Source organism: Dama dama, chromosome 24, assembly GCF_033118175.1.
Source record: "Dama dama isolate Ldn47 chromosome 24, ASM3311817v1, whole genome shotgun sequence".
Classification (NCBI taxonomy): domain Eukaryota; kingdom Metazoa; phylum Chordata; class Mammalia; order Artiodactyla; family Cervidae; genus Dama; species Dama dama.
This window is the reverse complement of record NC_083704.1, coordinates 9,892,032-9,915,678: the sequence shown is the minus strand read 5'-3', so window position 1 is coordinate 9,915,678 and position 23,647 is coordinate 9,892,032. Positions and strand designations below refer to the sequence as shown.

Here is a 23,647-nt window from a genome sequence, read left to right as displayed (position 1 = left end):
GGAGAGAGACATAGGGAGATTAAGTACACAGAGCAGAAGGTAATGTGAAGACAGAACAGGGAGATATGTGGCCATAACCCAAAGAATGCCATTAGCCACCCAAAACTGGAAGAGGCAAGGGAAGATTTTCCTCCAGAGCCTCTGGAGGGAGCACGGGCTTGATTTTGGACATCTGGCCACAACAACCATGAGAGAATAAATTTCTGATATGTAAGCTCACCTAGTTTGTGGTAATTTATTACGGCAGCCAAAGGAAACTAGTACAACTAAAAAACATTTTAAAGGGTTTCACACTTTTAAAAACATTCCAAAGAAAATCTGCATAAATCTTCTGTGTATGTGCTTAATCGCTCAGTAGTGTCTGACTCTTTGTGACCCCATGGACTATAGCCCTCATTTTATATATGAGGAAAGCCAAAATTAAGGGGGAACAAGTCACTTGCCTAGGGCCACATACCAGCTGATGGCACAGCCAGAAGTGAAATACCAAACTCTCAGCGCATGTCTAATTCCTCCACATTATCCTACCTGGTCACGTTAGTTCTCTAAAATTCTCCAAGAAAGCAAATCTCAGCAATAAACCCCAGGTCCAGACCACTTTAGTAAACCAAAGAACCCACAAACATTTTTACAATATCAATAGTATAGGCCAGATCTTATTAGCCAGCAAAAAATTAATATGAACAAGCAACCATCACGCTTGGTGCCCTTAGCATTCTTTATGTTTCTCAAATGCACAGAAGAAACACGAAAAAACTTTTTTTCCCTCAAACATAATGTTCTTGTGCCACTGCTCACTTCCTGAGTTAATAATGCCAATGCAGACTTTTAGTAACACTTCCCATTTATACATTTCTGGCAATGTTCTTTGCAGAAATGGACATTGATACAGAAATCCATAGTAGAATGTTACATCATTATATGGTGTATGTTCATAAACCAGCTCTCAAAAAACTATATATCTAGAATTTTAGAAGTCCTCATTTACAGGCCTTGATGATTCCTGTGATATGAATACTCCCATCATGGCTGATTTCAAGCTACCGAGACTGTAACAAATCATGTACAGAATCTGTGAATATTTAACCACTGGCTCAGGTGCCCTACTCAGAGGCAGCTGCAGCACAGCACTGGTATGACAGGGAACCTAGAAATAACCATATAAGAAGAGACAGAGGCTCAAAGACAAGTAAGTCATTTGCCACAAGATCACAAAGTGGCCAAGCAGGTTTTAATACACAGGGTTCCACCTGCAATGCCTTCAAGTATTAAGTGAGACTTCTTGCTTTAGGAATAATCAGTGGTCTTTATATTATTGTAGAGAGACGTGGATGAAAAATGTTCCTGACATATCAGTAAACGTTTGGACACCAAGCCATCAGCCGCTGTAGCCGCCCTGACTGTGCACATTGACGGGATTCAGGAGGGAGAGCGGCAGGATACTGACCCAGAGGTAAGAAACCTACCCAAGGGGTGATTTCCATGAGCCCAGATTCTTGCATTTTTCCTGTACACAGAAAAACACTAATTCGTTAACGTGAGAAGTCTAGTTTTCTTTAATTAACAGTAATCGTTTGATGTTCTGACTCCTGGGTTTTTGCCGCAAAAGCTCTGTGGATATCACTGACTTCTCTCTTGTCTCTTTGGAGCAGCCCTTCAGAGCCACCTGAGAGGCTGTCACTCACCCAGGCTTGAGTCCTCAGCAAGTTCACCAAATGGAACACAATTTTCAACTTTTAGGTTGTGTTTTTTGTTTTTTTTTTTTTAATTCAAGAAGCTGTTCTCAGAAAACCAGCAGCCTCATGACAACACTAGGGAAACTGCTGAAATTCACATTCTCAGGCCCCACCCCAGAACTAGTGAATTGCAATCTCAGGGGCCCAGACATCTGTGCTTCCTTCCACAAGCTCTCTGAGTGGTTGAGAGCAGTGGGAAAGAATCTTTCCTTAATACCTACCACTATTTTTATGAATGAGATTCACACACAAATACAACAACCAATCTACTTCTTCACATCAGTATCCATTCCAGGAGATTCTTCATCTGAAGCTTCTAATGTAAAGTCTATCATTTTTCATTTCTTCAATGACCTTATTTTTCAAAATAGTTTATAGTTTTTTCTAACAGTAGCAAGAAGTAAAAAAACTGTTGAGTGATTTACCAACCAATTCCCAACTTCAACATTTTATTGACCAAAACCTAACATATTTGTATGTCTTAGCCCTGGCATCTTTCTTTTTTAAAAAACTGCTTTCAAATAAGTATTTATTTTCCAATGTTCTGTCTTACCTCTTTCACAAATCAAGGCAGTTGATAGTAGCCTGGGGGAGGGGGCTTCCCTAATCTACATACTGCCCTGTCAACTGATTATGTATGATTATGTTAGGTATTTCTGTTTTGTCTAATCTGCCATTTCCTGTTGTTTTGTATTTGTTCCCAATCTTCAAAACCAGGACAAAGGCAAATAAATACTATCTGCCTTGTTTTCCTCTTCCAATATTTTAGAGGTTGGAAAATTTACAAAATAAATATCCTCTCAACCTTCTTGTAAAAGCATTGCAAAAGAGCAAAAGAAAAACTGAGTAATAGTTTCCCTAATTTAAAAATACCCAGCTAAGGCACAATCAAATAACAAATAGCTGCACTGATACTACTTTGAAAATAATCAGCAATCTAAAATTAAGGACTATGATTCTTAATTCATTATCCATTATTCATATTATTTGGAGGATAAACTTAAATATGTTTAATTGACTTGCACATAAATAAGAGAGTTAATAACATAAGTGTTGGTAGTCAGTAGATGAATGAAAACATTTTGGAAGGGCATTTAATCACTACCATATTTCTTGGGAAATATAAAACTACTTGGTGACTGTGGTTCTTGGCCTTGGTGAGAAATATATTTAGTGGACTTGGAAATAGATGTTTTCAAGGATACGAAAGGATTAGCCTTCTAATCTTCCAATTACCTGGTCCCAGCTGAACTTATATTTACCAAACAAGAACTGGCCAGAAAAGCTTTGCAACTAGCAAGTGACCATCCTGAAATCTACAACTTCTGAGTTTTTGTGATTCGCATCACTAATACTTCTCTTAAAAAAAAGGAAAAAAAAAAAAAAGCAGTTTCTTTCATGAGATTCATCAATGATTCCTCTAGCCACAAGGTGTGAGAACTCACCAACCACAACGTGTGAAGTCCCACCGGCCACAGGTGTGGGATCCCACCGGCCACAGGTGTGATAACCCAACTCCACGATTGCTCCTCATCGTCCCAGTCAATATGTGCACCTCAGCCAGCACCCCTATGTCCCTCTGCTCGAAACCCTTCTCTTTCAAAGCAAAAGGCAGACAAATTCCATTCCCCCAAATAAGCTAGACTCAGATCTCAAACATAAGTCCCATTTGTGCCGCAGAGTCTTTCTCGCAGGGTACGTTGGGTACAAAACCCAGCCCCACGTGGGTGAGCCCAGAGGGGCAGGCGAGGATGCAGTGGGAAGTGGCGCAGAGAACGGGGGGGCACTTACGGTTGGCACAGCTTGATTAGGTCCTGGTCAGTGGTGCCTGGTGGGAGGCCTCGAATGTACAGGTTGGTTTTACTCAACTGTTCCCCGCTGCAGTTGCTGCTGCTGTGGTTGCTGCTGCTGTTTGTGCTGGGGCTGGGAGGAGCCATGGGGTGGGGAGCTGGTGCATAGGACTGCTGGAAACAGAAAAGGCTGTTACTGGAAAAACAGAGCCAGCTCCCTATTCCCAGGCCAGCAGAGCCACTCAAAAGCACCGCGAGCTTCTCGGCCTCCTCAATCCACACACGCATACTCCGCTCCGGGGCACTTCTGAGGACATCCTTTCCTCTTTCCCGCCCTCTGGCTCTGCCTCTGCCTCTGGATCAGCCCAGCACGGTTCCCTCCTGGTGCACCAGGGCTCTGCCCCTAGCTCACCTTCGACAGCCAGGCATCTCTGCTTTTGCCGCTACTCTGCATTCCCTCCTTTCCTCCAAAGAAACTTCCTCATATTGTTTTCCTCACCATCACTCTCCACTGTGATCACTCCATGAATAGAGATGCTATGAATCTACCAGTGAATGAATGCCTCTATCTTTATCTTGTTCCCCCATTCCCAAATTTGCTTCTTCACGGTGAACGCTCTGCTTGCGGACTGAGCCACTGTTTTCTTCTATCAGAGTCACTGTGATCCAAAGTCTTAAGTCTAGGCACTACTGACAAAACTGCCGGGATAATTCTTTCTCGCGGGGGCTGTTCTGTTCACTGCAGGGAGGTGGCGGCATCCTTGGCCTGTACCCACCAGATTTTAGTAGCATCCCTCCCCCAGCTGTGGGTCAAAAATGTGTCCACACGCTGCCAAGTATCCTCCAGAGCAGAGAAATCTTTCTCAGGAAAGAAACATTGGTCTAACTTGTCGCACTATTATGACAAAATGGAAATGATAAGATGACCCTCAATGAATTGGGAAAATACAATGTGAGGATCTTTATACCCATGTATGCCTGAATTAGCAGACACTGTTATTCTTTATTTCCTTTTCAAACAGGCGTATCTGCAAAAGTTCTGAAAATACACTGACCGACTGGGTTTGAGTCCCTGATGTGTCTATTATTGGCTGTGTGACCTTTGGATGGTACCTGAACCTCTCTGAGATGCAACAGTCTCATGAAAATGAGGAGGAAAAATTAGCCACCTCCTATGCCGTAGGGTCTTTACAAAAACTCAGTGAGCTAATAATGCAAATAGACTGGTTCCTGGGCATCATTAATTGAACAATAAGTGTTAGCAATATCAAAAATGCAAGAATAATAATGACAATCATGATATTTGTGAGTCATATCTGTCTTTTGTGTGTGCACTCAGTCATGTCCAACTCTTTGCAGCCCATAGACTGTAACCTGGCAGCCTCCTCTGTCCATGGAATTTTCCAGGCAAGAATACTGGAATGGGTTGTCATTTCCTCCTCCAGGGGATCTTCCCAACCCATGGATCAAACCCGTGTCTCTTACATCTCCTGCATTGGCAGGCGGGTTCTTTACCACTAGCTCCACTTGGGAAGTCCCAGTGATCTTAACCTTTAAATCTATCCTAGATTCTCTCAACTATCATCTAGAATGCTATATAAATATACAGTGAATGCATCCATCATGATTCCAGTGGGGACACGTTGGAGACTTCTAACCTGAATATTCATCAGCTATTCTATCAGGGGTGAGAGGTGAGTACCTATCCAACAGCCAGTGGGGGTTTCTTAAACACTCCAGCTACACCGCACAATAAAAATTGAGTGATCACAGCACTTGGCCCATAAAGACAGGAGGCATTGTGCAGTCTTGTTTCTTGCTATAATAATCCATGCTACACCCTCCAAGATTTCAGATGTGCCTTAGTCTCTATTCCCAGCTGGCTCTAAGACAAGGCCTCTTGGATATGGGAAGGAAGGATATAGCTGATTCCCTTGGGTCTTTGCTCTCCGGTCCCTGCACAGCGACCCACTGCAAAGACACCTTGCTTTCTGCCTCACTGTCATTCTTGCAGTCTCCATGCTGGAAGCCTTGGTGTTAGCTGCATTCAACCACTTCTTCAGTCTGACTTAATCTATAAGCAACATACTTACCATAGAATTTGAAAGTGAATGACACGGGAGAATGCTTTCTGTTCTCAACATTTGAATAAAATAACAACTATTCATTGTCTTTTGGAATGTCATATCTGCATAAAGCTGAATAAAGTTTCCTGGCCAACATTAAAAAAAAAATTCCTTCTTGGCCCAAGAATTCTACTTCGTGCCTCGAACACCTAGGAACATGTAAGCTCTCCCCATTTACTTAGTAGGTGCTTAACATGGCCTTGTTGAAGCTGCGTTCTGGTCAGTGTCTCTCACAACCAGACAGATGGGATTTATTTTTTATTTCCCTCCTGTGGGCTAGTCTTCTAAATTTCCCAGCTTTTTCCAGGCTGTCTTACACTTTCACCTCCCCTCTCTCCAAATTCTTTGAATTCCATTCTGTACTCAGGCTTCCTTTAAAATGAGGCTTTGTTTAAAGCACTATTCCCATTGCAGAACCTTTAAAAGCACCAGGGAGCCAGAAAAATGTCTCCAGTTTTACGTATCACAGATCAGATGGACGGGTTCAGACCAAGTGAGACCCTGGCTGATCAAGTAAGAAAGCACCAACTACAGGGTGATCAATCTGTGTTGACTGAATTCTTTTTTCGCCCCAGGGGTCTTTGCGAGCATTTCCATAACTAGACACCATTTAGTAAATTGCATGGTGCTTAACACCATACAAGTGCCCTCCAAAGGGCACACTGTATTCACTGGGAAAAATTAAAACAAAATGGTCAAAAATGAATCAAAGTGGGAATAAGGAGAGAGAACTTGTATGCATGGAAATGAGATATATATAATTTAAAAACAGAAGTAGCAGCACCAGATTCTTGTAGAGAGAGATGTATTTCTAAAAAACCTTTGAAAAATACATACAGTGAAGAGTGGTTTTCTATGTCCTATTCTTGTTTGTAAGTTCTAGAAATTCTACTGAGAGATGTAGGCTTTCTCAGTCTTATTGAATCAATGAACGCACAGTTTTTTAAGACCCAGTGCCAACACTCTTTCTAATCCTTGATATTCTCATTTATCCACTGATATACTGAATGATTCAGGTAGCAGCCTACATTATAAATCTCTTTTGTTTAAAGAATTATAAATTCCTTCCTCTATACTCATTTTCAAAATACATATCCTTTAATCAACAAAACGTTGGCAGAAGTTTCCCAGAATGTCTGACAAGTGCACAGGCTTAAATGAATTAATTTGTGAAAAGCAAAAGCGATTTTGCACACTCTGGCTACCAAAGACAAATGACTGAACCACAGCATCTTTAAAAAAAGGGAAACGAGGAGTGTCAATAACCTTTAAGGGTCAATGGGGCAGAGCAGCCACTTTGTTGATTAAAAGTGGGTCTGATTCCATTCTCAATTCTTTGTTTTTAGATGGATTTGCAATTTTATCATTGATTAACATTTAAATCATTTTGAGGCACTAAGAAAGACACTTTAAAATGTTAGAAAAAAAATTATTTCCTTCAGATAAAATTGGCTTTGCCACCTCAAAGTCACACTTTATCAATCCTCTTTGGGAAGGGTGAGGACTTACAGTCTGGGGATACAGAACATTGTTACTGAGCTGTACCAGAGCAAGGCCCTGCTGTGAATTTGCAGTGTCAGCTTGTTAGAAGTGATAGCAACAGCACACTTTCAGAAAAGGGGCTTCAGATGCTATTCCACTGAGGAGGGGGATAGAGAGCTTGTCTCGAAGCTGCATATGCTTGGGAAGTAAGCAGATTTTTCTTAGATGTTTTTTATTCATGGTGGCATTGCTGGAAGGGTCTGTTAGGGATTCTGACATGAGGGCAAAAGCCCCCTTAACCACATGTCAGCCCTGCTAAAATCAGCTGCTCGGCACCAGCGTCCTCTTTAGGAAGTTACATAAAATGACTTAGCATCCATTTTGGAAGATGCTATTCTTAATGATTCTAATAATCATAGGTAACATTTGCCATCTGCTTGCTGAGCATGTTATATGTTATCTTCAGAACAATCCAAGGAGGCAAATCATCCTCTTCGCGGTTTACAAATGAGAAAACTGAGGCAGAGAAAGGGCCAGTGACCTTCTCAAGGTCGCACGGCTGGAACCCCAGTTTGATCCTAGGGAGCCTGACTGCAGAAGCCACACAGCTCCCCAGGATGCTCGCACAGAACCTTGCCTCTGCAGGATGGTGTCCTGCCGGGAGCTCTGGCCTGTCCAAGGACAAAGGGAGATGGAAAGACCAATGATGATAAACAGTAAACAGTCAAACGAAGGTTCACAAGCACCACCCCCCATCAGAATTTAAATGAAGTTCACCTTAAATTTAATTTCAAAGGGGAAGTGACCATCAGAAGCAAGCATGTTCTGAGTTTTGCAAATAATGTCAAACGAGGGGGTTCATTTGTCAAGATTCATGCTTTGTTATTTAATAACAGGAAAATGAACTGGCTTGTAGATCATCCCAAGCAGCTGATTCATTTAGTGTGCTTTGTTAATATGCCTCATTTTTCAAGTTTGAAAAGTGAATCAACCAGGTCCTCCTACAATCTTGGAAAATGCGTGGCTTGGAAGGCAGCCCGTCTGTGGTTTCAACCCCCAGCTAGGTACTTTGGAGATAAATTGGAGAGGGATGTGAGCTGTGTTTTTCTTTGTCTGCTTGTTTTCCTGTTTGCTTGGACAGAAAGCACTTGGTACCTCAAATAAACATTCACACAACAGAGTAAAGCAAATTGTTAAAAACCAAGTCAAGCGATATTGGATGGATGCCTGGCTGAAGGTGGCGCTGTAATGCACAGACCTTAACCAGGTCCTTTTTAAGCAGGGTCCCCACCTTGACCATCCTGACATGTTGGACAGGAGAGTTCTCTGTTGTGAGGGGCTGTCCTGTGCACCGCGGGATATTTAACAGTATCCCCATCTTCTACCACTAGAGGCCAGCTGTGCTGTCCTCCCCCTAAGTGGTGGCAACCAAAAATGTCCCCAGATATTGCCACAGGTGCCCTGGAGCTACGACATCATCCCTGGTCGAGAACCACTGCTTCACACGGATCCATCCCCTGTCCTCGCAAGGCCAGCAAAGCCCCCATTGTGGAATAATGACAATAACTCAATGGCCTAAACCTACTCACTGAACACCCCCTCATCTCACCGAAGTTCAGCTTCTTACCCTGAAGTACATACCTCCCCATGCCTCCCCACTTTGTTACTAACACTCTGCCACATTTACCTTTCAGCAGACTTGGTCTGAAACTGAAACCTACTTCTCCCTTTGATTGGAAACATAACTCTTTTACAAAGAGAATTTTAAATATTTTCTGCATGCAATTCCCCTTGGCTGGGAATCATGGGGTCTCGATGCCAAACTTCAGTCAATTCTCTTTGCAGCGTCTGGCTGCTGGCAGGATCCTGAAGCAGTTGGTCTGGTGGTTTGGGGTAGCCTTGGACTCCATCATGCAGCAGTCTGCTCTGCGGATGGTCTCCCCAATTTGTTTTCATTCATCTCCAGTGCAAGAGAATTTGTACTCTTTTATCCACTCAAGGGTAAAGCCCTGGATAAAGTCTCCTGTGAGACTGACATGCCAACTCTTTTACTCTCCAAAAATGAATACAGACCACATTCCTGTCTTGAATCATACATTATTTAGCCTGCACGTACGCATGCAATCCATCGCGCAGTGGCTGCTGCTGCTGAGGCAGGCTGTTGGAGTCCTCCCCCGGGCAGGGTAATTTCCACGTAACCTCATTTCTGCAGACCTGTTCTCTGGTATCAACACTCCATGAGACATGGGCGTGACAGGAATCATGGCAAGCGCTTACAGTGTCTATGAGAGCCTCAAATGAGGGTGAAGAAGAATATTGTCCATGCAAGCAATAAGAAACACAGCTAAATTAATATCTAAGGCAAGCTATGCGACTGTGGCCAGAGTTTCATGAACCACCTATAGGATGGCTTTGCTATTTTCTGGGAGGCAATTGTCTCTTCATTCTGAAGACTATGACTGTAGAAAACAATCATTTCAATTATGCCTTTTATAATAGAGTTTGGAGAAAACCTGCCTATCTTCTCTTTTCCCAGCCAGAGCTCAGCTATGGTAATGAGCACTAAAGGATGAAAGTCCCCACAAAAGGCGTTCATCTGTACATTCTGTGCACCGGCCTAAGCAATAGCTGCTGTCAGCAATGGTACCAGGCTGTTTAAGAACTCCAAACTGGCTGCTCAGAATCCACACTACCACTGCCTAGGCACTTAAGCCCCTGGTCACGAGTAAAAGACGGATTATGTTCATATTTACTGCACAGGACAGTTGTGAGGCTTTGAAGCCCTAATATATATAAATTATGTATAAAACATTTAGCCAAGTGCCTGGCACAGATTTAATACTAAATAATTTATTTTGTTTTTATCACTTACATTATCATCATGGGGCAGATCCTTAGAATAAACAGGGATCTCTCAGTCCCAGTTGGAGTTGCTGCTTAGTCACTAAGTCGCATCTGACTCTTTTGCAACCCCGAGGACAGTAGCCCACCAGCCTCCTCTGTCCATGGGATTTCCCAGGCAAGAGTACTGGAGTGGGTTGCCATTTCCTTCTCCAGGGGATCTTCCTGACCTAGAGATCAAACCCAAGTCTCCTGCATTGGCAGTGGTTTCTTTATCACTAAGCCACCAGGGAAGCCCCCAAGTTGGACTAACTGACCTTTAAGGGGGAGCTCAAGAGTTAATCTTTTTTTAAGCATGGCCTTCACTATTAGTGAGATGAAACTATGTCTTTAGAACTGAGGTTTGCCACTTTTTATCAAGAAACAAACAGCACTTAAGCAGATGGAATAATCATTGTGGATAGAACAGATGATTAATTTCAAGGTATTTGCTAATCACTACTGGCTACCCACTCCAGTATTCTTGCCTGGAGAATTCCAAGGACAGAGGAGCCTGGCGGGCTACAGTCCACAGGGTCACAAAGAGTCGGACATGACTGAGCAACTAACACTTCCACTTTTCACTGAGGTTTGATTAAAATTCTGTTAGGTATCAAGGGTAAAACAGATCGCCAGTCCAGGTGGGATGCATGAGACAAGTGCTCAGGGCTGGTACGCTGGGAAGACCCAGAGGGATGGGATGGGGAGGGAGGTGGGAGAGGGGATCGGGATGGGGAACACATGTAAATCCATGGCTGATTCATGTCAATGCATGGCAAAAACCACTACAATATTGTAAAGTAATTAGCCTCCAATAATAAAAAATAAAGGAAAAAAATAAAATTCTGTTAGGATGAGATTCACTTTTGCTCTAAATATTAGTAATATGTGAACACTCCCACAGATTGCATCATAGAAGATTGCTCTGTGCTATTTATAAATAGACAATCTGAAGTCATTGAACTCCATTCAGAGGTTTCAATATGAAATGACATTTTAAAATTCATGGTACTTGGATACACAAGTAAAGTAGTAATTGTTCATTTCAAGCAGCTATAAACCAGTTTCATTAATAAATTTACAAACTAGAGATGAGTAACTACTATGAACAATGGAACAGCCATTTACAAAGATTGCTCAGTTCTCCAAGTGCCAATGACATCTGGTCTCTGCCCCAACCCCTCTTTTAATGTGGCCAACTCTTGATCTTTTTAAGGAAAAAGAAACAAAATTACGACACACTTCAAGTCTTCACTTTGAAAATAACCCAGACAGCTCATGATTCCAATACTGCCAATGGTTGGTTCCTCCTGCAAAAGTTGAGCCATGATTGGTTCCTCAGGTGGAGATTACAATGTCTGCTACATTTACCAGTAATTATTAGAATTCCCCAGAAATGCTGAGATTGACTAATCCCTGTATGGTATCTCTATACCCTCTGGGGAATACTTCAGAGATAAACTCAAACCTCTGCTTTAATGATGGGCTAGAATCACGGGGAAAAGAATGAAAATCTAAAACAGGTCCCTATCAGCTGCTGATGGAGACTTCTGGGAGTACCAATGTACAGTTCCTCAATTCAGAATGCAATCAGAGACAAAGAGGAGAGGAGGGACTTGGTTCTGTAGCTTGTAAGTTTACTTAAATTTTTAGTTTTTCCTTGATAATCTCTAATTTTGATTTTTTTCTTCATTTTTATAATATTCTATGTCTCACAACTTAACATACCCTGTTTCCCTAAAATCACAATTGGTGATATTGCCAAGAACTGATTTTCTAGCATTCTCATGCATGCTGTTCTAAATAAAATAGAGACCAACAGACATAGCTTGAACACCTGCCATAAAATATGCTGACCTGGTTCTTTACTGCAACTCAATCAACACGTTCAAAGTTTTCTGTTATGAAAACAAAATAAGCCATTTTTCCATGAAACAACTAACTTCCACATTAACCAATCATGTTACTGACTGGGTGACTGGCAGCTAATCAGTAATAACAAGAAAGCATTTTGTTTCAAATGGTGTCTCATACAAATTGTTGCCGATCACAGAAGGCCAATCAGAACATCAAATGGCATGAAGCTTTTTGATACATCAAAAAAATTGGTTTTGCCCAATTAAAGCAGGGTTTAGTTTTTCTGAAAGTAGATCTGTGATGAATCGACAGCAATGCAATAATCACGAAATATCATGTAAGTCCTATCTCCTCTCCTTGTCCAAGCTCCCACCCCACCTCCATAATGTCCCTGCAGCCCACTCCTGACTCTATTTTCTTCTACTTCCCACTTTCAGGGACCAGGCATGCCTTGCCATAGTCACACATGTATCTCTGCCTTATTTTGTCTTCCTCCCTTCAACTGGAATAACTGGGCTGCATTCCCATGTCTTATTCTGGGGTGGCTCTAAAATGTATCTTACAAACACCTTTGGGACTCTTTAAAAATTTTTTTTTAAATTAGGGGCACTTTTAAGAACAAAAGAATGAGATCTTAAGAATTAAACTACGACACAATGTATAAACTGAAACCATCCAAAGAAATTGGAATATACAGTCATCCTATAATTACCTTCTCTACATTTCACATATTCCTCCAGTAAAACCTAAAATTCCATCCCATGTCATGGAATTTTTTTCTGCTTATTGCTTTAGACCCATTTAATTTATCTTTCTTGTTCATTTTCTACATTCTTAAAAATCTACAAAAGTTCATAAAATAAGAAACAAGGATAGCAAAGACTAATGTTCGTTGATTGTGTATTATACGCGAGGCACAGCTCAGAGAGCTTTATACTCAGTGTTTTATTGAACCACATAAGAACTTTTGGGATGGGGGGCTTTCCCAGGTGGCTTAGTGGTAAATGAATCTACCTTTCAATGCAGTAGGTACAGGAGACATCGGTTCGAACCCTGGCCCGGAAGATCCCCTGGAGGAGGAAATGGCAGCCCACTCCAATATTCTTGCCTGGAGAATACCATGGACTGAGGAGCCTGGGAGTTACAGTCCAAGAGGTCACAAAAGAACTGGACATGGCTGAGTGACTGAGCATACAAGCACACAGATTTCTTACAGGGAGATCCTACTATTATGCTCACATTGGAGCTGGGAATACTGAGGCTTGGCAGGTTACAGAGCTTCCCAAGGCTGGGCAGTTACTCTGCAGCAGGTCCAGGACCTGAAGTTGGGCAGTGGTCACCCAGCTCATTCCAGATTTAACTCTAGATAATGTGTCGTCCAAGACAGCAGCCCACTAGTCACATGTAGCTATTTAGATGGAAAGATCATTCAAAGGAAATGAAAGAAAAAATTCAGTTCCTCCATCATACTACCCACATATCCAATGGTCAGAACCACTGGTACTAAGTGTTATGTCAAAAAGGCAGGCACAGAACATCACTGTCAGGGCAGGAAGTTCTACTGCACATGCTGGTGGAGATTACCCTTGAAATTCCAAGGCTCTGACTCCCACAACGCTCAGAGCAAAATAAAGGTCACAGATTCTATGTTGCTCTTCATACTTTTAGAAGAGTCACTGATCTCTTTTCAGTATAGACCACATTTCAGTTTTTTCTCCATCACGATTGGGTGTAGATTTTGGCATATAAAATCTCTCTTTCAACTAATCCCTCCCCTGACCTAAAGTGGACATCACTAAAAGAAATTTCTAGGAAGTCAAATATAATCTGTGGGAAGGACAAGAGGTATTTTATCTATTTTTAACTAATAAACGAAGAAGTATCATCTGTATTGCAAAACTGCTAAATACCAAGACAAGAGGGCAATTGAGGGAAACTGCTGGTACAGAATAAAGGTCTCTGGTTTTGGCAGACAAGCTTCATGTCTGCGAAGGAAGTTTTGCACTTTCAATATGATATCATTTACTTTATCTGCTTATCCCCCACAAAAAAGCACCCCTACCCCATGATGTCTGCTATCCTACCAATGTTATTTCTCTGTAAACTGGACCAAGGTGAAAAGTGAGAATGCCTTTGTACAGTGAACTACTGGGACAGTTCAGCAAATTCATAAACAAAAACTTATATTCCATGACATAAAATAATGGTGTTGTTTTATTAGCCAATTCATTTATGTTTTATTGATGAGGCAAAATTAAATGGGAACAGAACCTACAATTTGAAAGTCTTAAATCTAAGAAATTTAGACTATAAAACACAATAATTTCCTCAAGAAGACAAAGCTAGAGTACAGATTAAAAATGTGACAGCAATTAATACCTGCAAAGTAATTGCTACATTATAAAAATTGGAAGAAACACTTGCAGATAATTTTCTATGAATATAATTTCAATATTTATAGTATTTGGGGCCATGAGATGGTTAAGTATGAGAATAAATTAATGCTCAAGTTCAAGAAAAAAATGGCCTGATAATAAAAATGAATATTAGACATTTATATCATTATCCCATTTATTGTAATTTTTCAACCAGAAACCTATGAGATATTACACACTCAAACTTCTGTTTCTCATCATCATAAACGTCTATAAGGATTACTTTCCATGAATTTTCAGTCAATCCAACTTGTGCCTTAGAGAATTTCCAAAACCAAATCCAATAGTTGATGCATCTTCTTTGTTGTGTGATTATTGGAGATTTTTTGTGCAGAGATATTCTCCATGATCAAGAGAAAGAACTATCCCAAATGACAAGACAGTCCTGCTTTTCCTTTTCCAAATTACTCTTGCCCTTTTAAAATAAGTGATGATCAGAGAAATGCAAATCAAAACCACAACGAGGTACCATTATACGCCAGTCAGGATGGCTGCTATCCAAAAGTCTACAAGCAATACATGCTGGAGACGGTGTGGAGAGAAGGGAACCCTCTTACATTGTTGGTGGGAATGCAAACTAGTACAGCCACTATGGAAAACAGTGTGGAGATTCCTTAAAAAACTGGAATTAGAACTGCCATATGACCCAGCAATCCCACTTCTGGGCACACACACCATGGAAACCAGAACTGAAAGAGACACGTGCACCCCAATGTTCATCAGAGCACTGTTTATAATAGCCAGGACATGGAAGCAACCTAGATGCCCATCAGCAGATGAGTGGATAAGGAAGCTATGGAATGTATACACCATGGAATATTACTCAGCCATTAAAAAGAATTCATTTGAATCAGTTCTAATGAGATGGATGAAACTGGAGCCCATTATACAGAGTGAAGTAAGCCAGAAAGATAAAGACCAATACAGTATACTAACTCATATATATGGAATTTAGAAAGATGGTAACAATAACCCTATATGCAAAACAGAAAAAGAGACACAGATGTACAAAACAGACTTTGAGACTCTGTGGGAGAAGGCGAGGGTGGGATGTTCTGAGAGAACAGCATTGAAACAAGTATACTATCAAGGGTGAAACAGATCACCAGCCCAGGTTGGATGCATGAGACAAGTGCTCAGGGCTGGGGCACTGGGATGCCCCAGAGGGATGGGATGGGGAGGGAGGCAGGAGGGGGGATCGGGATGGGGAACACATGTAAATCCATGGCGATTCATGCCAATGTATGGCAAAAAACCACTACAATATTGTAAAGTAATTAGCCTCCAACTAATAAAAATAAATAAAAAAGAAAAAAAAAGTTAATGTACATTTACAGGGCATTCACACGTAGAAGAGGCAATAGATACCATCCCCTAGTCTAGCACATCCGTACTCATAACATCTATTTGCTTTGCTTTGTCAAAACATATGAAAAATTATTAAAGTGTTTTAATAAAAAAAAATAAAATAAAATAAATGATGAAAACTTCAGAGACTGGCAAGCAAAGGGTATTTGCCTGTGCTCGGGAGACTCTCCAAAGATGAAGGAGGAAATGCCACAGTCACACGTAGCCACTAAGACCCCAGATCCTGAAGCCACACCTCCCAGGTTTCAGTCCTGTTGTACCCTCACTGTCCGTGTGACCTTGGGAAAATCACCTAACTGCTTTTGCTTCAGTCTCTTCATCTGTAAAACTGGGGATAATAACTACCTTGGAAGACTGTCAAACATGTAAAACGAGTGATTATGTGGAAAGCACTAAGAATAAAACTCAGAACATAGTAAACCCTCTACAGGGGCTAGCTAGTATTCTTATATCAATCCTGCAGCACTTTTACAAAATGCACTGTTGTCATAAGCAATCATGATCTGTGCCGGTTGTTCTCTTGAGTGGTCTAGTGAGATTGGGATTGCCGGATTTAAAAATCTTCCAATGCAAAGTAAAAAGTCCACGGATGCTTGCCAAACTGAAATTCTCTCAATTAGAAAGCAAGAAGTGTCATTCTTCAACAAGACTCTAAGTTCAGTTAGTACTATTTCAGCTACTGATAATAATTGCCTTCAGATAAACTGATGACACAACCCTCAAAGGAATTTTTTAAGATAAACTTTCACAAGGGAAGTCGTTCTTGGAGTATACAAATTGTGAGAAAATATCTACAAATTGTGAAAGGGCTCATTAAAAGAAGATCTATCTCATTGCCAGTGGGGGAAAAAAAGTGTGGGTTTAAATAACACACTAACTACTAAATGTTCAGCCTCTTACAAGGAATTTTATATACACAAAATAAACTATACCAATTTCATATCATCTAACACTAAAAATAATTAGGGTTTTAAAAACTGTTGCCCTGCAAGAAGACTGTGTGGGTAAACAATTGCTTAAACTGCTTATTTCCATTTAATTATCTCCTTAATTTCGAACAACTATGATATGTGCCCTAGGGTAACTGGAGCAAATAGCTTATTGTATACAAATGGAGTCATCATACATTTATACATTCCAAAGTACTTACTACGCATCTCCAGTATTCCAGAGAATGATTTTGTTTTGTTTTGCTTCAGTTTGGAGAACACTACGTGTAACCTGGCAGAGATAAAAGCCTTTTTCTAAAGGATCACTAACGAGTTTTTGAAGAGTGACCATTGTTTCGCTTCTTCAAAAGAAGCCACAATTCTTGACCTATTCAGTAGAAGGCAAATTGGCTGGAGTGGGGATCAAAACATAAACTGACTCAGATTTTGTACTATTCTGGTATTCCTGGTCTCCAAGGAAAAAACAATTAAAAAACCCCAATGTGTAGCTTTACTGATTTTGTTCATATACGTAATTTCATTTGCCTTGTTTTAACCTACTGACCGTTCAACAACTGGCTGACAAGATTTCTGAGAACTTAGCTATCAACTTTCACAAATAGTTCTTGCCAAAGCCAGCACCCCACTGCATCACAAACAGATGTGACCACAGACTAAATGGCCAACATCCTAGAAGACAGAAACAAAGGAGAGGGCTTACATGCATGTAAACAAGGAGCTGGGAATATCCTGGGAAGACAGAATAACAATTTCCCGGTGGTTTTGTCTCAGCACCTAGGACCAGAGGACACCCTAAGAGGGTGTGTGGGCAGAGTGGGTAGACAGGTTTAGTGAATCTCCATGATCCAATGATGTAACAGTACAGAAACATAAGAATTCCTCAGAGAATGATGGACTCAAAGAGAATCTGCCTTTCATTAGCCGACAGAGAACTCTTTGAAAAGTAAGAAAAGTAAGTATTTTTATGTCATCACTTCTTAATGGACACTGAGGACCCATCTATTCTTTAAGGGCAGATTGTTAATTCCATAAACTTGATCACATTTTTATGCAGCACCAAAAGAGAGACAACCAAATGTAACAAAATCAAAATCAAACTAAGACAACATCCATCACCAAAGGCAAAAGTAGAGCACTATGGCAGCAGTGAAAAATGTGCCTCATTGAAATCACAGTATCTGTAATTTCTAAGTATTCCTTAATTCAGTATATGGGCCTGATTCAGTTTGTGGAGTTAAACATTTTAATAAGCCAGTTTTACATATTAACCTATATACATAAGATAAAACACATATGCATCACAATACCACTTCTGCTTATAACCAACATCATAGAGAACCCAAAACTTTGGCAGATAATGCATAAGCAATTTGTTCACATTTATAAAACATAGAATTACAGCTCCTCATAGTTTGGCAAATAAGCTATTTCTTTGTATACAAAGAATTCGTGAAGTGACTAGCTTTAAAATTTCTGTCCAGAATTTTGAGTTGAAGAAGGGACCTATTTTGAGAAAACTTATATTACATCAAATAAAGACCAAAGAGTTCTAATTCCTAGATAATCACTATAAATTTAACCTGTGCTATATATGAAAAACAGAACATGAGAATTCACCATGTAAATCCAATAATAATATATAAAACTAAATATTATTATGAGAAGATATTTTAAAAGATAAGATACAACTAGTGACAATCACTCTTTAAGTGCTAAAAAGAAAAAAATAGAGAAATATTTCAGGCAGGTAAAGTTACCATAGAGTTCTGAGCACACATAATTGCAGGACAGAAAGTAAATAAAAGATAGGAAAGTTGATATATACCAAAATGTAGTCTATATTTACATCTATCAAAGTATAAGAGAAAAGAGTGCCAACGCTAATTTTTATGAGAACATCTATTTCTTTTACTGTAAATTACACTTCTCTTAATAAATTAAAAAAAAAACAAACAAACCTATTTTACTACTCAGGTGATCATTTTAAGTAATGGAATGACTAGAACTATGAAATGGTCAATTTTATAACCAGAGTTCTCAAAGACAATAAATGGAATAAATTTGATTGCTTTTTCTAGTGGTTTATAGGAATAAGAGAAAATTACTTTCATAATAATAAAAGTAAAATAAAATGAGAGAAGTTACTCAACCACATGGAACTTTCTCTACCACTGTGGTGACTTTTAGCCAAATGCCTTATGGCCGCATTAGAGACAAATTTTGGCAAAGGGGTACTTTTTAACCAGGGAAAGCCCACATCCACTGGGGCTGGGTTTTGATTTCAAAGGCGGGGGGGAGTGTAAAGATGCCCAAAGTGTGGGTTACATCACAGTGACAGAACTCCTGCTTAACACTCAAAGACCCCCAGTTTAGGAAAATGGAAGAATGAGACCCTAACACATCCACCGCTGGCCAAGAAGCGCTGTTTGAGGGACAGCCTGCTCTCCGTGCCCAAGGCTGCAGAGCGCCCAGACACAGAGGAGGGCTGTGTGCCACACCACTCCCACACCACACGAGCAACTTCAGCGTCTGTGGATTCTAGTGTCTGCAGGGGCCCTGGAGCCCATCCTGGTGGGTACCAAGGGAAGACTTGCCACAGTATTCTACACTGTTGGCTGTCCGCTCACCCTGAGTGGCTCGCTGTGCTATGTGCAAAAACGGGCTTCCTTTCGTTTACTTGGATTCCACTAAGCATTCATTTTGATCAGTACTAAGGCATCTGGCTAGTGTCCTACATTAGCAATCTGAGAAAGACAGACAGCCACACCTCTAGTCTTGGCCACCAGTTCCCGCTGTGCACACATATACCATCTTTTATGAGCACAGAGATAATGACAAGAAGATGCATGTGTTGCATTTGCTTCCTCATGATTAGAAGACTGAAAACGAGGGTGACCCCATGTGTTCCATCTACTTGGAGTTGCTTATCATAAATACCCTGAGGTTAAATAAAGACGAGGCTTGTTTATGAATGGAATGAAAATGAAAACTAGGCTTATAGCTGATACATTATTTCTAGTGACCAGTCAATATCCTCGTGTCTTATCCCTACCTAATCTTACAGATTCTTTTTCGTAAAAGAGGAACTGGGAAAATTCGGAAGGATGATCACTGACATTTCTAATATGTTCATTATATAAATTTTGATTTCAGTGGGTGACCTTCCTGTGAATTAGAACACATCTTATATGTTGGGTTTCCCAAGTGGTTCGAGGGTAAAGAATCTGCCTACTAATGCAGGAGACCCAAGACAGACAGGTTCAATCCATGGGTTGGGAAAATCCAGTATTCTTGCCTGGAAAATTCTATGGACAGGGGAGACTGATGGGCTACAGGCTGAGGAGTCACAGCTGAGTGGCAGAGCATGCATGAACTTAAATACCGCACTACAAAGTGACTCTGTTTTTATTTAACGTTTGTTTTACTGTCAACGGAGTATTGATACACAATAGATGATCCCTCTCATTCAAGGGCATTGGTGAACTTTTCACAATACTTTACTAAGTGAAACCAGTTATAATTCCCAAAACTCTCTACATGGAACAGTGTTACATTCATACATACATACATACCTCTCTGACTTTTGTTTATATTTTACTGCAGTTTTTATTTGAACCAGATATCTCTGATTTGAACCTGTTTTAACTTTCTGCTGAAATATATTTCTTAAATACTGTTATGAAGAAAACAGAACTTTTAAAAATTAGACTGGGATATAGAGTATCAGGAAATACTAGTGTATTCCACTAATATATAAACCACTAGGACATCCTTTCATTATAACAGTTAGAGGATGAGGATATTATAGACTAGAGGTGGATGACAATGTAAAAACGGGTGAACACAGAACTTGAAAGCAACAGACACTGTTAGTCCATTCCCATTGCTTTCACAAATTACCATAGACCGAGTGTCTTATAAACAGCAGAATTTATTTCTCGCAGTTTTGAAAGATGAAAGTTCAAGATCAGAGGACAGCACACTGGGGTGGGGACCCCCTCCCTATTCCCAGATTATCCTGTATCCTCACAGGGCAAAAGAGCAAAGGGTGCTCTGTGGGGTCTTTCAGTTCAGTTCAGTCACTCAGTCGTGTCCAACTCTCTGTGACCCCGTGGACTGCAGCATGCCAGGCCTCCCTGTCCGTCACCAACTCCTGGAGCTTACTCAAACTCATGTCCATTGAGTTGGTGATACCATCCAACCATCTCATCCTCTGCCGCCCCCTTCTCCTCCTGCCTTCAATCTTTCCAAGCATCAGGGTCTTTTCAAATGGGGTCGTTATAAGGGTTTTAAACCTATTTACACAGGCTCCATCGTCATGATCTAAGCACCTCCCTAAGCACCACTCCCCACTCCCCTGATCTTTTTCAAGATTTTTTTGAAGGAAACTATTTTAAAAGTCCTTATTGAATTTGTTACAACACTGTCTCTGTTTTGCTTTCGCCTTTGGGCCATGAGGCATGAGGGATCTGAGCTCCCTGACCATGGATTGAATGCACACCCCCTGCACTGGAAGACAAAGTCTTCAGCCTCACAATTCATTCATTGTAGTGACTTATAAATGGTTGGGATGGAAAATCTGGGGACAACAATTTGGAAGAATTTTGCATAGATTTATCCTTTGGCTTCAGATCTTGCAAATAAGTATTTTTCTTCCCATTCCCATATACTTGCAGTGTGGGGTGCCCAAAGCAACTTGCTTACCACACTAGGATCTTGTGGCCAATGTGGCCACAATGTCCAAGACATCACACAGTGGGTAATCCGAGGTTCTTGGAAACCATTCTTACCACAGGCTAGCTAGTGGTAACACAAGCATGCATCTCACTAAATCCAGACTAAATTAATCTCTATACTCTTCCCCTCAGTAGAATTCCATAATGCCCACCACCACTTGGGAGAAGTGAGGCTGGGGCAGCTGACATGGAAAAGGATAGAGTCTTAACCAGCTGTTATTAAAATTTTGCAGGACTTCCTTGGCCCTCCAGTGGGTAAGATTTTACCTTCCAATGCAGTGAACACAGGTTCAATTCCTGGTTGGGGAGCTATGGTCCCACATGCCTCTCAGCCAAAACACCAAGACATAAAACAGAAGCAAAGTTGTAACAAATTCAATATAAACATTAAAAATGGAATGGGGGATGGGGGGTTGAGAGGAACAGGACATATGTATGTCTATGACCAATTCATGTTGATGCATGACAGAAACCAACACAATATTGTAAAGCAATTATCCTCCAATTAAAAATTTTGCTGTTGTTCAGTTGCTGAGTCATGTCCAACTCTTTGTGACCCCGTGGACTTCAGCATGCAAGACTTCCCTGTCCTTCACCATTTCCTTGCGTTTGCTCAAACTCATGTCCATTGAATCAGGGATGCCATCCAGTCATCTCATTCTCTGTCATCCCCTTCTCCTCCCACCTTCAATCTTCCCCAGCATCAAGGTCTTTTCCAATGAGTCAGCTCTTCGCATCAGGTGGCCAAAGGATTGGAGTTTCAGCCTCAGCATCAGTCCTTCCAATGAATATTCAGGACTGATCTCCTTTAGGATGGACTGGTTGGATCTCCTTGCTGACCAAGGGACTCTCAAGAGTCTTCTCCAGCATCACAGTTCGAAAGCATCAATTCTTTAGCACTCAGCCTTTTCATTGTCCAGCTCTCACATCCAAACATGACTACTGGAAAAACCATAGCTTTGACTATAAGGATCTTGTCGGCAAAATAATGTCTCTGCCTTTTAATACACTGTCTAGGTTTGCCATTGCTTGTCTTCCAAAGAACAAGTGTCTTTTAATTTCATGGCTGCAGTCACCATCCACAGTGATTTTGGAGCCCAAGTAAATAAAACCTGTCATTGTTTCCATTGTTTCCTCATCTAATTACCATGAAGTGAAGGCAACATTATATATAATCTTATGTATTGTTTGCAAATCTAGAATAATACAAGGCTTTTACTAAAAAAAAAAAAAAAAAAAAAAAAGAAGAAGATTGCTTTTTGATGCATGTCTGAGTACCTATAACTCAATAAAGGATGCCATTTCCAAACTGCAGTTTCTAGAGTTTGCTGGTTTTCAACCAACAAATCCAACATGACCCGGCATTTATGAGGGCTCCACTGGGTGACACCAGCTCAACAGGTAGGAGTGTACTTGCATGACTCATATTTACAAAGATGCCAGTCCATCCTAAAGGAAATCAATCCTGAATATTCAATGGAAGGACTGATGCTGAAGCTGAAACTCCAATACTTTGGCCACCTGATGCGAAGAACTAACTCATTTGAAAAGACCCTGATGTTGGGAAAGATTGAGGGCAGGAGGAGAAGGGGACAACAGAGGATAAGATGGTTGGATGGCATCACCGACTCAATGGATATGAGTTTGAGTAAACTCCAGGAGTTGGTGATGGACAGGGAGGCCTGGCGTGCCACAGTCCATGGGGTCGAAAAGAGTTAGACATGACTGAGTGACTGAACTGAACTGAACTGAACTGAGTTATGCAGATTTTCTTTAAGCAGGGAGACTGCTCTACTGTGACTGCTCACATCAAAATGATCTGGGATTGTCCTTGTCAGCATTCATCAGGCATCTCTTCATTTTATTCCATTAAGGGGCATGAGAGAGCAGTGCCAAGCTGATCGATGTGCTGGAGAGTCTTATGGCTGTATTTCAGCATGCCCTGTATTGCAGGAGTTAGGCAAATGTAAGAGGAATTTACTACTCATAGAGTGACGGTTCACTGTAGTTTAAGGGTGTCGCGAACATGGCGTGCTCTTGCCTTATTTACACCCCAACACTTGATTGATAATCTTTCTCCTATTTCGCCTTACTTTTGAAAGCATGGATTCTCTTGCCTTATTGATCTCTTTATACCCTTATCATTCTCCGCTGAGTTATCTGGTGTGATGGCAGTGGTGGATGCCAAGGCTGATTTAACACCATCCCCCAAGTATGCAGCCCTGAGCTCAGAGCCGAATATTTTAAGACTGAAACATGTAACCCATCTGTCAGGCAATGATACAAG

At 40.9% G+C, this 23,647-nt stretch overlaps 1 protein-coding gene across 6 annotated transcripts in view; it reads right to left on the bottom strand.

The window, feature by feature from the left end:
- RBMS3 (RNA binding motif single stranded interacting protein 3) overlaps window positions 1-23,647 on the bottom strand; it is a 780,234-nt gene that overhangs the window by 621,105 nt on the left and 135,482 nt on the right. For 4 of the 6 annotated variants that reach the window (XM_061127659.1, XM_061127656.1, XM_061127658.1 and 1 more), the window contains exon 2: window positions 3,528-3,700. In XM_061127659.1, coding sequence (XP_060983642.1) covers window positions 3,528-3,700 — 173 coding nt within the window. The remainder of the gene's footprint in view (window positions 1-3,527; window positions 3,701-23,647) is intronic. The other 2 variants (XM_061127661.1, XM_061127657.1) reach the window with 1 other exon arrangement.